Source organism: Chelonoidis abingdonii, chromosome 5, assembly GCF_003597395.2.
Source record: "Chelonoidis abingdonii isolate Lonesome George chromosome 5, CheloAbing_2.0, whole genome shotgun sequence".
NCBI classification, from domain to species: domain Eukaryota; kingdom Metazoa; phylum Chordata; order Testudines; family Testudinidae; genus Chelonoidis; species Chelonoidis abingdonii.
In genome coordinates, this window is record NC_133773.1 from 46,684,198 (window position 1) to 46,699,860 (window position 15,663).

Consider the following 15,663-nt stretch of genomic DNA (forward strand, 5'->3'; position numbering starts at 1 on the left):
ATTTGATAGCCTCTCTAATTCTGCCTTAGTAACATTTCATCATCAACTATACTGTCTAGTAGTGGTTGATAATAGATCCCTAATGTTTATTTATTAAGCATGAACATTCTATCCATGGCGATTCATGACACATGGTGGATTCACTTCAGCTTTTTACTTCAATTTGAATCTACATTTCTTTCACATATAGTGCCACTTCCTCGCTGCCATGACCTGTGTCTGCTCCTTCCGATATATTTTGTAGCCCTGGAATAATTGTGTCCATTGAATTGCTCTCAGTCCACCAGGTTCTGTGATGACCTATTATATCAATATCTTCTTTACAACACGGCACTCTAGTTCACCCATCTTATACTTATTTAGACTCCTAAGCATTTGTTTAGCAAGCCCACTTTAAACAGAGAAGTTATTTATTTGCTCTTTCTGATGTGCCAGATTCTTTTTATGTGATTGTTTATTATCTGATCTGGCCCTACATTATCCTCTTCCATCGTCTGTTCCTGACTATAACGCGGGAGATTCCCTATCATCCAGACTCTCCCCTAAGAGAAGTCTGTTCCGATGCACATGCTCCTCTGGCAGCAGTCGGCTTGTCCCATCTCCTAGTTTAAAAAGCTGCCTCTAACAACTTTTAATGTTTTAGTGCCAGTAGTCTTGGTTCACTTTGGCTTTAAGGTGAAGCCCATCTCTCTGATATAGCGCTCCTCTCCCATCCCAAAAGTTTCCCCCAGTTCCGATAGATGAACGTAAACCCCTCTCTCTCGTACGACCATCGTCTCATCCGGTGCGACTCTGAAGCTCTTGCTGGCCTACTGGCCCTGTGCGTGAAACTGGGGCTTTCTGAGAATGTCACCATAGAGGTCCTGGATTTCAGTCTCTGCCCTAGCAGCCTAAAGTTGGCTTCCAGAACATCTCTCCTACCCTTCCCTATGTCATTGGTACCTACATGTACCACGACCACCGGCTCCTCCCCAGCACTACACATAAGTCTGTCTAACTGCCTCGAAAGATCCGCAACCTTCACACCAGGCAGGCAAGTCACCATACCGTTCTCCCGGTCACCACAAACCCAGCTATCTACGTTTCTAATGATCAAATCTCCCATTACTAACACCTGCCTTTTCCTAGTAACTGGAGTTCCCTCCCCTGGATGGGTAACCTCAGTGCAAGAGGCAACCCCAGCACGATCTGGAAGGAGGGTCCCAACTACGGGAAGGTTTCCCTCTGCTCCCATTGACTGCTCTGCTTCCCTGGGCCTTTCTTCCTCCTCAACAGCACAGAGGCTGTCTGAGCGGAGGTGGGATAATTCTACAGTGTCCCTGAAAGCCTCATCAACACACCTCTCTGCCTCTCTTAGCTCCTTCAATTCCACCACCCTGGCCTCCAAAGTCCGTATGTGGTCTCTGAGAGCCAGGAGCTCCTTGCACCAACTGCACACATAGCCACCTGCCCACAAGGCAGGAAATCATACATGCTACACTCAGTGCAATAAACTGGATAGCCCCCACTTTGCTGCTGGGCTTCTGCCTGCATTGTCTCCTAGTTAATGAAAGGATGGTTTAAAGAAAGGGGGTTTGGATTATAGGTTTTAAGGGGACTACAGGGGAACAGGTAAGACCAACAAGGCACCCCCCTCTTCCCTTCCCAACTCCCTTGCAAAACTCCTTGTTAGCAACCCCTAGTCACTTGTGCGCGGCTTTATAAAGCCCTGGCCTGAGTTAATGCCCCGCCCACTGATTAAGGCTCAGCCAATTACCGGAGGCTTCGAGCTTTCAAACCTTCCTGTGAAGCTCACTGTCTCCAACTGCCAGCCACAGCACACGGTCCTTCAAACAATTACTCAGAGCCAGCAGTAGCGGAGCCCTTTCTGCCTGACTCATGGACCCTGCACTTGCCTGGGGTGGGAGGCTGAGAGCAGCCTCCCAGCCCGTGTCCCCGCCCTGCTGGCCGCCTGCCCAGGCCAGGTGGAGGATTTGTGGCTCCCCACAGCTGTCTGCGTGGTCCTTTCCAACCGTGCTGTGGCTGGAGGACAAGGCTTTGGAGCAGCACCCTAGCCATGGTAAGAGCTGGGCAGCTGTGAGGAGCTGCAACACAAACCTTCCACCTGCCCTGGGTGATGGGGGGCAGGGGCTGGTCTTGGCCCCACCCTGTGCAGGTGGAGGGTCCACAGCACAGCACCACATACTGTCCGGGCTTCAGCCTGGCTCCAGCTGACAGCCTGGGTGGGTGTGACAGGGAGGCCATGGCCCCTTGGCCCACCACGTTCTGCTGCCCTTGCCCAGGGCCTCAAGCCACATCAGGCCCACGAAGCTAAGCTGCTTGGGCTTTGGCTTCAGCCACAAGCAGCATGGCTCAGGATTCGGCTTTCTGCCCTGGCCCTCACTGAGTCTAATACTGGCCCTGCTCTCTGGTTTATTTTGGCAGCCCCCCTGAAACCTGCTTGAGAACAACTGTTAAGGGACAGGAGATAACTGACTATTAGTAATGTTTCTTTATTTTTTCCATAAATAAGTGTCTCACTTGGTTAAATTCAATAGTAGTAAAGTTTTGTAGGATAGTTATGAAATAAAGTTAATTTAAGTTTGTTTAAAAGAATAATATATCTATTTTATGGTTTGGGGCTAGTATGGAAAAGGTGCTAATCAGCAAGTAAAAAGACCAGAATAAGAAGTAATATTTACAGTGTGGGAAAGATGTACAGTTCAAAAAGTACTTGATAAAATGAAAAGCTAGAATAGCAAGACAAAGGAAAACTGTCTTAAAAGAAACAAGCATACATAAACTTTGACTGTTCTGCTGGTAAGCAAGGAGTGAGGAGGAGGTAAGAAAGGAAGGCCTTGGAGGAAGGAAAGTGACAAGGATATCTGCTTCAAACTGGATTTTTGCTAAAGCCAGAAAGTTAGCTGAAATATAAAGAGAGCCAGGAATCTAAAGGTTGTCAGACACTACCTGATCATGTTGGAACATGCCATGATGAGAGGGTTTTCCCTAGGTCTGGCCTATTTGTAAGTATACTGATCACATGCTTATGAATACTTTGTCAACAAACTCAAACTCTAGCAAACCAATGTAAGAAACTTAACAGTCCAAGAACCACTTGTTGAAAACATCCTGCCTCTAAAAAGGTTGGCTGGAAGGAAAAGCTTCAGAAGCACTAAAGAAGAGTCTGCATCAATGGCAGCAAAGAAGCCTGGAGAAAACAGGAACTATCCGTCATAGGTGGTGAGATAAAATGGTAGGAACAATGGTGCATGCAGGATCTGGGACTGATCCATGTATTGCACTATATAAAAGTGCATTTTGAATTCAGAAGCCTGTAATAATTGGATCAGTTAGATCAGGGATGGTCAAACTAGGACCATCAAGCCCCTGACGGGGACTGGGGTCTAGGGCTTGCTCTGTTCCACATGGCTCCCAAAAGCAGTGGCATGTCCCCCGCTCCAGCTCCTACATGTAGGGGCAGTGAAGGGGCTCTGCATGCTGCCCCCACCCAAGCATGGCCCCCACAGCTCCCATTGGCCAGGAACCACAGCCAATGGGAGCTGCGGTGGCAGCACCTGCAGATGGGGCAATGTACAGAGCTGCCTGGGGCTTGCATCCCTGTCCCACTCCCAGGCCCCAGGCCCCTTCCCCAGCCCTCTGAACCTGTGGTCCCAGCCTGGAGCACCCTTCTGCACCCTCAGCCCCAGCTCCCTTACCCCAACTGCCTTCCCCAGCCTGGCACCCCTCTTGCACCCTGAATTCATTTCTGCCCCCCCCCCCCCACCAGAGCCCACTCCCCCAGCTGGAACCTTCACCCCCTCCCACATTCTAACCCCCAATTTCATTAGCATTCATGGCCTGCCATACAATTTCCATACCCAGATGTGGCCCTCAGGCCAAAAAGTTTGCCCACCCCGAGTTAGATTAACCTTTGCAGAAACTGTAAACTTTAGTAATTAGATTTCCTAACTGGAGGCCAAGGCTAAAATATATATTTACAGGCTTCCTGCAGAACATCAATTCCAATCAACAAACTATATTAATATACTTGGATAAATTGATAAAATGATTAAAAATATCCTTTCACATTAATCTTATCTAAATACCAGAACTGCCTACAGCTGCTGTAGAAATTGGTGCGATTTTTATATTCACTTAACAGTGTCAAAGTGGACAGTTCTTTCAGCACTCAAACTGACAATAGTTCATACCATCAAACAATGGAAAATATAGTTCAAGCTGCAGAAGCTCCCATCCAAGATTACAGAGAAATATGACAATTTGGTTGGAGACAAATTTAAAAAATGGGAATTTCTCACTGCAATCATCTTACGTGTCTAACAGGGATCTTAAGCATCTTTTTTTAAACCGGGGTGCAAAAGTCACACCTAATAGTTTTAACAATTGTGGAAATTTAAAAATGCTCCTGAAAGTACTGTTCATCACCACTGAGTCATGGACAGGAAAAGATACCAAAAACAAAAACAAAAAAACCCACACTAAACTTACAAAAATAATTGAAGGAGATTTTGGAGGGGACTTCCTGGTTGAAGAGCCTTATGGTGGTACTGTTGCAGTGTTACTTAAATAGGGCATAACCTAAACTAGCACCACAGAAGGACAAAGTAAAAAATTAACAGAAAGGTATAGAAGATTTCCATTATATAGCCGTTGTAGCTGACACTAAATACAGGTGTCATATGACCAGCTCAGAGATAAAGTGTGGTAATACAATGTAATCTTGCTCGCCTTCCTTATTTTCTACCTACCATATAACACAAGATGCAGATTTCTATCAAGTTGTTTGCAAAGAAGCCCGGTAAGTTTGTTGCATCAAAATGGTGGAAAGCTCCGAAAGTAAAATTATGGAAAATAGGAAAGCTGAAATCAGAATTGGATTCATTTTTAAAGCCCTGCCCTACTGCCCAGCTCACTGCGTATCAGTCCAGCAGGTTTTAGCACAGCCTTTGGATAAGTTTAGTCAAAATTTCCGGAGGTGAGGTGCTAACAAAGCAAATAAGGCCCTGCTGTCGGAGCTAGGACGGTGTTAGTGAAGGATACTGCTCTTCTAGATATGTGCTACTTACGGTGTACTGAACATACACTATAGTAAAAGAAACTGCTACCTCACGTAGCAAATGCCGGTAGGTAGCAGTTTAATACAATAGCAGCTTCTAACAATCTATAAGTATCGGAAAGTGCTACCAGAAGCACATTCCTCTGAGGAGCGGTATCCTGCACTACAACAGCAGATGCAGGCGAACCCAGGAACTTCTACAGACTTAAGTGGGACTCAAAAAAAATAAAAAAAAAGGCAAAAGGGCGCTCCCCTGTGAATCGCTTTGCAGACTTGGGGCTTAAATGGGGGAAGCCAAGCGTCTCGGTGCCTCTGAAGACACAACCATTAGCTTAGCCCCACTCCTGTCAGTGCTGAGCAGGCAGAGTCTTAGTGGGTCGGTCTAACGCCGTAACAGACGGACGCGTCAGTGCGCTTAGCTTAACACCACAAGCGCCTCTGGCAGGGTTGGCGAAAGGAGCCTAGTAGCGGGGGAACAGATCTGCTCCTGGAGCGAGCCGAGCCTTGTTTCCATGCCGCGGTGCCGCACTAGGTATTCCAGGAAGTATTTGGTGTCTTCAGGAGAGAGCGCAGGGCCCTCCTCGTTCCCAGGAATCACGGGGGAGGATCAGGGCCTGGCCCGTTCTCCAGCCCTTCCGGGCAAGGGCTCGCCGGGTATTGACTGCAGCCCACACCTACCGCAGCAACACGCCTCAGAGGAGGCGGGACGGGTCTCAACCCCTCCCCTCCCGAAGATGACGCGAGGCCCAGCCCAGAAGCACCGCCCGCCGTTTACCTTCTCCTAGCTGTAGAGCGGGCGGACCCCTGCAACCCCAACCCCATCGGGGGGCTGCTACTGGCCGCTCCGCCCTAGAGCGCCGGAAGCACGCGCGGGCCGAGCACTGGGCACGCTCCGCCGGGCTCCAGCGCCGGCCGTTGTGAGATCATAACGCACTAGAGTAGTCGGAGACTCCGCCCTCCGCTAGCGTTGGTGTTACAGGCGGTGCCTGTTGCTCTCACCTCCCTTCTAGTCCCCGTCGCTGTCTCCGCCCCCCCCCCACAGGCGAGGCAGGGGCCGGGCCGGCCGCGGCGTCTCTGTAAGCGAACAGCCGGGCCGGGAGGAGGGAGCGACAGAGACGCCCCCCGCCCAGCAGCTGTTCCTGGCTGCGGCTCGGTATCGGGCGGGGCGGGGAGCGGAGCGTGGCAGTTGAACCATCCGCGGTGAATGAGCGACGCCGGCCGCGGGCCAGGCTGGGGGGGCGGGGAAGGCTGACACCGATCTTCTCCCACCCCGGGGGACCTGACGGGGCCTGCGGGCGGCGCCGAGCGGAGAAGACGGCTCCCCAGCGCAGTCGGTCCGTCACCACGCCTGAGCCGCGCAGCTACCGCCGCAGCCCCGTTGGAGCCTGGGGGGCCGGCAGCGGCCCGGCCCCTCGGCATGTCCGCCGCCGCCCAAGTGTCCGTAGCGCCCCCGGAGCAGCAGGTTGGGGGGACCGAGACTGGCGGGGGCGCGGGACAGACTCGCTCCTGGGAGCTGGAGGAGACGGGACAGGAGCTGCCGGAGCCCAGCCAGGTGGTGCCGCAGGTGGATGAAGCCGGGGAGAGCAGCGGTAGCCGAGAGGCGGATCCCCCAGGGCAGGACGAGAAACGGCGGCAGCGGCAGGTGGTCGAGGCCCCCCTGCCTAAGGAAAACCCCTGGACCCGGAGAAAACCTACCCCTAACAGCCCGTCCCCGGCAGCAGCGGACACCCAGCTCGTCCTGCAGGACTCAGGTGTGGGGTAGGGGGCAGGGAGCCGGGCGGGGATGGGGAGGACGAGCTGGGAGAGCCGCTCCCAGCGTCCGACGGGAAAATAGTTTCGCTGCCGCTGGCTGAATCTGTCCCGGTTGAGAAATTTTTTATTTAAAACACGCTGTCCCTTTGCCGTACAGCGTAGCAGCGCTTGCCTTAAATCGCCGGCGCCTCGGCGTGTGTCAGGCCAAGGTATTTGTTTCCAGGAGTCGTCGACGCGTTCACACGCACTCATTTTACGTGCATGGACAGATTAGGAAAATGAGCGTGGAGAGGTGTGGTCTAGAACTTTTACTCTTGGCAGGGAAGGAGGTGGGCATTTAAGAGAGTTTGTTGAGCCGAACAACCAAATTGGAGTTTAAGGTAGTATGATGTCTTTTTATTCCCGAGTTTATGCAAACCACGTGGGTGACTGCCCATAATTTAATCCTGTTCTGACTGTTTGAAACCTTTAATATTTAATTTCTTCAATCTGTAGTGTTTCTTTTACAAATTCCCAAACTCTAGAGGCTCTTTGCTTAGAAGTTTTAGTAGTTCCAAAATCAGGGCTAAGTATTTTCATTGAAGTAAGTTTGGAAGGATATTGCCCATAATTACTTGTAACCCATACATTTTTAAATAAATTCTTAGATTTTAAACCAGGCACCAATATTTATTCTGGTTATTAAGTATTTTTGCAGTGAATGAAAAATTGTTTAGTTAGAAAAGAGTTACTTTCAACGTTAATTATGGTATGGAGCTGATGGTAGCAGATTCAGTACTACTGTTTACACTGAGTAAATAGTTTTTGTGAATTTCAGGTAGCTCCTCCTTTACCAGCTAGGAGATAGATTATGCTACAGTTTTTAAAGTGCTAGTTGCAAGATTTAGGGTTTTATGAGATGTAGCAGTAGCAGAATAAATATTGTAATATTTTTACTTCATTTCCCTTTTTTAACAAATGGTAACCCAATTGACTTTTGTAGATCATTTTTATAAAATTACATGATAAAACACCTGATAAAATCCATAGTTCAAGTTTAAAGTTTTAAAAATTAGTTTTAAGTGTAAATATTAATGAAAGCAATTGACTTGGTAGCTTCTGAGATTTCAACTGTTAGTTGGTAGCACAGGGTATAGTGCAGACAGTTGCAATGCAAGTTTCCTGACAAATGTGCCTGCTTCTTTGTGTAGGGGTCCTCTGTCTGTAGAGATAAAGTTATTTCAGTCTTAGTCACTATAGAGTCTTTGATTTCTGTGTGCAGGTTGCTAGCAGGGGAACTGGATTGAAATAACAAACTTGTTTACCATAAACTACCATCTTTCAGAGGTTAGCAGTTTTCAGTCAGTATCATCTTGGGCCAGATGCAAACCACTGACATTGAAGGATCTCTGTTTCAACTTGAAATTTTTGACACTGGATTGATTTCAGGTACAGCACTTGTCCCTGAATCCTCCTGCCAATTTTTCTCGTCTTAAAACTGCAGTTTAAGTTTTGTTTTTTTTGAATAAGTGTGTTCTCCATTTCTGCTGTGTGGAAAAAAAGATGAAAAAGGGGACTGTAGAAACATTGTGGTCAGATATACTTAGAGGGGGAAGCTGTTTCTGAACCAAACACAGTGGACTAATTAGCAAATAATTCTGGTCTCAGAAACTGAAACCTTTGCCCAAGTTTAAAGATCAAACTTGTAGGCACTCATTGAAGACTGTTGCACATACTTTCTTCTCTACCTTTTAGTCTGTTCTTTCTTTTATGCAGATTCCCAGTTTTCCCTATTTATGTACCGCTTGCAACCTTACAAATATACCCCCCCCACACACACACACACACCCGGGGATATTGGTTGGCGGCTCCTTCATGGAGCTGTGAGCATGGGCTTGTATTTGGTGCATTTCACCTGTCCTTAATGCCTATCCGTTCTGTGGCGTGAGGAAGACCATGGTGCACGTTTATCTGGAGTGCCCTAGGTTACAGCTCCTATTCCAGCTCCTCTCATCTTTTATTATGTTTTTGGCTGCACTTCTCTCCCCATCTTCTCATTTACACACGCCCTATCCATGGTCACACAAAGTCACGGGACTTTCTGGTCAGCCTCCTCCTGGTTATGGCCAAAGTGGCCATCTATAATACCAGGGAGAGACTGTTGGCTGAGGGGGTTCTTTGCAACCGGGGGGCCTATTTCTGGTCCTCCCTCCATTCACGCATCTGGGCGGAGTTCCTCTGGGTGGCATCCGCTGGCTCCCTTGATACCTTCAAGGAGCAGTGGGCGCTGTCCGGGGTTCTCTGCTCGGTGTCCCCTTTAGGTTCTCTCTTTTTGACCCTATGACCTTCACGTCCACCCTTGTTTTGTGTTTTTGTTGTCCCCCATAATTGTTTGAGTTCCTGAGGTTCAGCAGGTCCTCCCTAAAGGCTAGGGGAGGGTCCCTTAGCCATGGGTGGGCTTACACCCACTGAATTCCCCTGGAATTTTCAATAGGACACATACTGGAGGGAACCTGTCAGTCACTCAATTTCCTCACTGGCTTCATCAGTAACAATACTGGTGCAGTACCAAGGAAACTTCTTATTTTTATTGTGGTAGTGTTCTAGGGCTCTGGTCAGAATTGGGGTAATGTTGACGTAGATTCTGTACAAATCCAAAAAATTCTGTTTCCATGAAGCGTTTACTTTCCCGTTTAAGATAAGATGCAAAAATAAAATAATTGAAGAGTAATGTCACTACCCCTCAAATTAGTATCATTCTGAGTTGCAGGTTTAGAACAGCTTTTTCAGTGTATAGCTTATTTAATATAGGGAATACCATAGTAACATTTACTTGCAAAAGCAAGTGTAAAGACTTCGCAGGATGCCACTGTATATTGCTATGTGTAAATCTCACTTCATCCACCATTAATGCCCTCGTAAGATTAAAATCAGCAGTACCATACAGCGGTTTAGGTCAAGAAGCTAATTTCTTTTCCAGTTGCAACTACAGATGTAACTTTTATGTGGGCAGAATGTAATTAGCCAAATCAAGCTTATTTATCTGAAAATTGTCACTGATGTTAAGGATTAGGGTGAGATGCGAAACAATAACCAGAAGCAATCTGATAAAATAGAAAACTGTCTCCCATCAAAGAAACGAGCTGACTAGCCTTGTTTACTTTGTACATCTTGGCCAAAAGTTGTATAGATACAGGTGGTTGAAAAGTTACCTTATCTTTGCAATGTTAATTACATCAGAAAGTGAAAAGATATTGGACCAGATTCAGTTCTGGAAATGAAATGACATAGCATCTATTTGTGTCAGGGCTGAATTTGACCCAATACTATTGAAATAGGAGTGTGTTTGGGGAATGTAGGGAAAGGAAATCGGTCTGCTACTACAAGAAAATAAATGCTAAGAAAGCTGAAGTTTTATTTTCAAGTGAGATATTGATCCTGTCATAACAGGTAAAAAATAATTGTAATAGCAAAACATATATATCTGTTACCTGTAATTTCACATTAAACCATTATTGTATGATGATCACTTAGTTGTAAGACTTAATTTGTGACTCTTTCATGGCATGTTCTTAATGGAAGTTTGTTTAATGTCTTGGAGGAAAATTGCCACTTAAAAGATTAGCTATTGGAATTATTCACTATAGTGATTTATGGAAATTCAGGTATCTTAGGCCTTGCTCTGCAGTTTGTTCCATATTGGCATATTCTTGCACTCACCTGGAGCCACAGCGAGCTTCTGCTTGACATTAAGTTCTGTCAACACATGAATGGCGCTATAGAAAATAATCTTGAACATTTTAGTTAGAATACCCTTTGTTACAATGTCAGCTATGGCAGTGACTAAAATAGCTTTTCTCTTGTGTTATCTAGTTTAATATAGTAATTGGTAATATATTATTGCAATAATTGGTGGTTTTGTGTCTGGACATTTTGGTGATCCATAGAATACCTGCATAGGATAAATCTAATGCAAACCTTATAAAATGGTTGTGGTGACTTACTGTTTTCGATCATGGAATTTATTACATAAAACTACTCCCACTTCGTGCTGATAGAACAGCACTAAAACATTTCAATAGGATATTTCCTCTTTTGTAAATTTAGCCTGAAGGAAGAAATCCAGCTGGTAAGTTCTGACTGTTCAAAAGTTTTGTATAACTGCCTGGGTCACCAATGATTCACTGGCTAATAGTTTGAAAATAGCTTAGGAGAGCAGTAAAAACACTTCACAGAGTAACTATATTGAATATCTCTGCTTCGCAAGTGGTTTAAAACCTTTTGGCCTTGTCCTTCATAGAATGCTTGAAGCATAGAATTAACTTGTATTATGGCACACTTCATTATGTTTTATGTTATATTCTATTTGTCTTACTGCTATGTATTTCTGAATAACTCATTTGATGATTGTTTCTGTAGCAGAACCAGTTCACTGTAATTACTTTTGAATAATTATGTTCTTAATTGTTATAAAGTAGGTTTTGTGTTTGTCATGCAAGTGAGCAGTTTATAAAAGTAATTTCTGAAAAACTATGTTGTGCTTGAGCAATATTGAGTTTTCTGGCTGTATTTAGTAACCGACTGTTGGTCTACCAATCTGATTAGCTTGCACTTGTTCCACTGGTATAACTAATACAAGACACTTCTATTGGCATGAACCCTCGAGTTCACTGGGTGTTAGAACAACTTAACTCTGGAGTTTAAAACCAGACACTAAAGCTATCAGGGGACATCACCTTGACGGTTTCCCAACCTTAAAGGGATTTAAAATATTTCCATTATTTACATATTCTTGGGTACAGGTTTCAGTTCTTCAACATATAGTTTTATGTGCTGTTGTTTTTGTTGACTTCTGATTTGTGACTCTGATGCAGGCAAATATCAAAAATCTGATTTTTTTTTATTTGGATTTTTTTGTTTAAATTATACAAGTATAGTTTTTGAATATAAACAGTTGAAAACTAAATTTGAAATTGACAAGATATGTTAAAGCCTAAACGCTCTGTAATTTTATCAAAATTTAAATTAAATTAAAAAAAACTAGTATGTGTTTGCTGCCAATTTTTAAAGCAAGTCAAACCATTAAGCTGGTGGAAGTTACTGGCTAAGCATCTAGAAACTGAGTTTGTTGAAGTGCTGAACCAGCATTTGATAACAGTACCCTCCTTTTCAGGTTCAGAGACAATATTTTCTTTTCAACTTGTTCAGTGACTAGTTTATTCAAAGTTGAGAGATGAAAAAAGCAAGAAAACTTGTGTTCTTCCAGTCTCTGAAGAAAAACTGAGGGCACAGCTTCACTGGCGTCAGCACGTTAACCTGGCTTGTATAGTTGCCGCATAGCACTGAGAAAGAGCTCTCTCAGCACTATTAAACAACACCCGCCCCCCCGCCCCGCGAGGAGTAGCTTCTAGTGCTGGGGCAGTGGCTACACTGGCACTTTACAGCACTGAAACTTGCAGAGCTAGGGGGGGGGGGGGGGAAGTTTTTTAACTCCCCTGAGTGAGAAAGTTGCAGTGCTATAATGTGCTAGTGTAGACAAGCCCTAACTATGAGAACGTTTCTAGTTCTAAAATCTTGAAGGACACGGTGGCCAGAAACTATCAGTTCAGTTAATTAACTATATATATAAAATAAGTTGAATGGCTTATGTGGCAATGCAGGAAACAGTTGAGCTGCAGAGCGCTCCCTGTGCTGTTGAAGGGCTGATGACACCTGATCGTTGCAGGTGCAAGATTAAGAGAAGACTGCAGTCCTCCTGACAGGGCAGAGTTCCATCTGGGGGTCTTTGCTCTGTCCCACATCTTGCCCCTGCTGGGGTTGGGTATCTCTGGCTCTGGGCAGTGTAAAGAAGTCTTCTGCACCCTCACTGTCATGGGGGTAAGTGAGTGGGCAGATCAGAGATCCCCTGGCCAGGACTGTGAGGACAGGACTCCCAGCTGTGGGGGAGGCCAGTCTGTTGCTGAACGGCTCCTGTGCTCTCCAAATCTGAACTTCCTCTATCCAAATAAACTCTCTCTCTCTCTCTCATGCTATTCAGATAATCAGGAGTATACTGTACAGCCTTTAATTTTATTCTGTTTTGGCATGGCACTCAATATATGACCCTGCCAACATGACATCTCCTCAGTTCCTTCTTACCACCTGTGATGGTTGTTGAAACTGCGGCTTGCTTGCACAGGTGCTCCCCTCGTTCTTATGACTCCAGGCTGCATAGCCTTAAAGACTCTAGGGGTGCATACCCCAACCACTCAGCGGAAACGCTTCAAACTTCAGCTCTGACAGCACCCCTACCAGCCATGCCCTAGACAGGACTTCGCTAGGAAGTGTGGCAGGAATGGCAGGCACAAGCTGTCCCAGTGCCAGTCTAACCAGCGCCAGGTGCGGGCTTCCTTGGGCTCTAAGTGGGCCTTTTGAAGGTCTTCCTGGGAACAGCATACCAGCCAGTGGACCAGATCCTCATCCCTGCTTCCTGAACCGTCTATCCCACGTCTACCATGCTTGCTCCCAAATAACATCATCTGGGTTCTTCGCTTGACATCAGTGTAGAACATTTAATTCTAAAGTTTATTGCCACTTTAGTGTTTCTGCTATTGGAACAATTAAAGGAGATTTGTGACTGTTGAGGTGGAAGAGTGCAGTCTATTCAGACACATCAGGTGGCTGTCTCTTGTCAGCTATCAATAGATTACTGAAGTGCTGGAAATCACTAACTAGCTTGTAGAGGAGCGGCCTCACCTCTGCAGCGCCTCCTGCTGGTGACTCCTGGGAATTAGCTCGATTCATCTCCAGAGTGCCCTCTGCAGGCTGAAGATCCACCTGTCCTCTGGCCCCCATGTCCCATCCTGGACCCGGTGCCCTTTTACATGAGGTGCTGCCCCTGGCAGTAACCCCTTTCTCTCAGGGATCTCCCCACTCCAGGGAACCCCCATCCTCTATCCCCACCTTGCCTCAGTCTATGGCTACAGCCAATCATTGTCTCGCCCCATGCCCTGGGACAGACTACAGTATCAGCCTACTCATCACTGGCAAGGAGGGTTTGGACCTGCTGCCTTGGCCTACCCCTGGGCAGCCCTCTGCAACCCCCAATACCTATTAGCCCAATGCTAGGCAGCAGCCTGGGGGTTTCCAGGCTAGAGCTTCCCAGCTCTTCTGCCTTTCCCCAGCCCTGCTTCACTCAGGTACCTTATGTCCAGCTCCCTGCAGCCAGGCCCATCTCCTTCTATAGCTAGAGAGAGACTGTCTTGGGTTTCTGGCTCCCAGTCTCTTATAGAGGCCAACTGGGACTGATTGGAGCATAGGCACAGCTGAGCCTACTTTCCCCAATCAGCCCAGGCTTCTTGCCCCAGCCACAGCCCTCTCCTGGGCAGTTTTAAGCCCTTCCGGGCAGGAGCAAGGGACCACCCTGCTACATAGCTATTTGCAGGTTTTAGGAGAGAAGAGTCCCAAAGTAATTTGGAACTGCTTTGGGGATGAGGGGACTACCAATGAGGTTGCTGAACTACATTGTCTCCTCCGGAGCCATACTCTGAAGCTATGTATCACTATTGAGGCTTTAGAAGCCAAGTGTTTTAGTGTTCTTTCATTGTATGAGCTTATCAATGGACTAAACACTAAACTGGAGAGAAGGATTAGGGACAAGTTATTTGGCTATGCAGTGAATTCTGAGCTCAAGAAACGTAAGATATTGTTGGAAGGTGTAAAAAGGACTTTATGACCTTCTGTGAAAGACTGAATAATTTTCGGAAGCTGTGCTGGCAGCGTGAAAGAAGTGGACATGGATGAGCTCTGTGAAGAATTTGGTGTTTAAGTTTTTTACATTTCTTCTCCTGAGTTAAAGGGAGAGGTACTTGAAAATTTTCACCAAAACATAGGGCAACTTCAAGAACTTAAAGAAAATAAGCTTTTATATCTTTTTTTCAATATTGTGCAGGAATGCTCACATGAAGAGGGTTTTTTCTCCGATGATCACAGCTTGAAAAAATGAAAGGAATAGGCTGGATGTAAAAAGCATGAAAGTGGAGCTTCAGAAATTTGGCTGTTTAACAGGGGACTACAAGAATATGTACCTTTGAGTTCCTCAAGAACAAAGAACTTCGGAAGGAGGCCTATGATGGGCAAAAGTACCAACTCAAATAAAGGGTTATGGTACTCTTTGAATTAGGCACACCACTGAATCCACTTTTCTCTAGCAAGTCTAACTGTATTTACGTTGTCACATTCCCTGCACACACGAACACTGTATTTTATCAAACAAGTTCTGAGTTGTGCTGTAATTTTTATTCTGTTTTGTGTAATCATACACAACTAAATGCAAGTTCTTGATTTGTCATTAAACTAAACTAGCCAAAAATCAGAATTAGTCTTTTAGTATGATAGGTGTGAGCTGGGCATTTTAAATGTGTTAGCTAATAAAACTTGTACCAAAAAAACACACTACCACATCTGTATGCTGGGACACGCCAGCGAGGGTGGGAACATTGTGTCTTCTGTAAATCCGTCACTGGCCACTCTAGTCATGGGGGGACTGCAACCTATTTCCCCTGTAAAGAGCCAGTTAACCTGTGACAGTGTGGAACAAAATAAATCCTAACGCTGATATAGTCCATTAGTAGATGCAGATTGTTAAACTGTGAATTGTGCAGGGAAGAAAGTGTTAAACAAATATTTGTTCTGTAATTAAATTGGACAACACATATGTCTCATAATCATGAAATACTTTCTATTCCAACCTTAACTGAAGATGTTAATCAGAATCTTTAAAGGCTGTACATTTCAAAATCAACAAATCCAAAAAACTTGTGCCAAGATTTTGGGTTGGCTAAGGGGCACTCTGGAGTGCTAATAACTTTTAAATAATTTTTGGGAAACTTCTG

General features: G+C 45.7%; 1 protein-coding gene across 5 annotated transcripts in view; it reads left to right on the forward strand.

The window, feature by feature from the left end:
- The first annotated feature begins 6,080 nt into the window (after positions 1 to 6,080).
- Positions 6,081 to 15,663, forward strand: part of LARP1B (La ribonucleoprotein 1B) — a 115,473-nt gene continuing 105,890 nt past the window's right edge. For 2 of the 5 annotated variants that reach the window (XM_032806041.2, XM_032806044.2), the window contains exon 1: positions 6,103 to 6,810. In XM_032806041.2, the coding sequence (XP_032661932.1) occupies positions 6,477 to 6,810 (334 nt within the window). In that variant the 5' untranslated portion in view covers positions 6,103 to 6,476. Of the gene's footprint in view, positions 6,811 to 15,663 lie in introns of all 5 variants that reach the window. The other 3 variants (XM_032806042.2, XM_032806043.2, XM_075066273.1) reach the window with 3 other exon arrangements.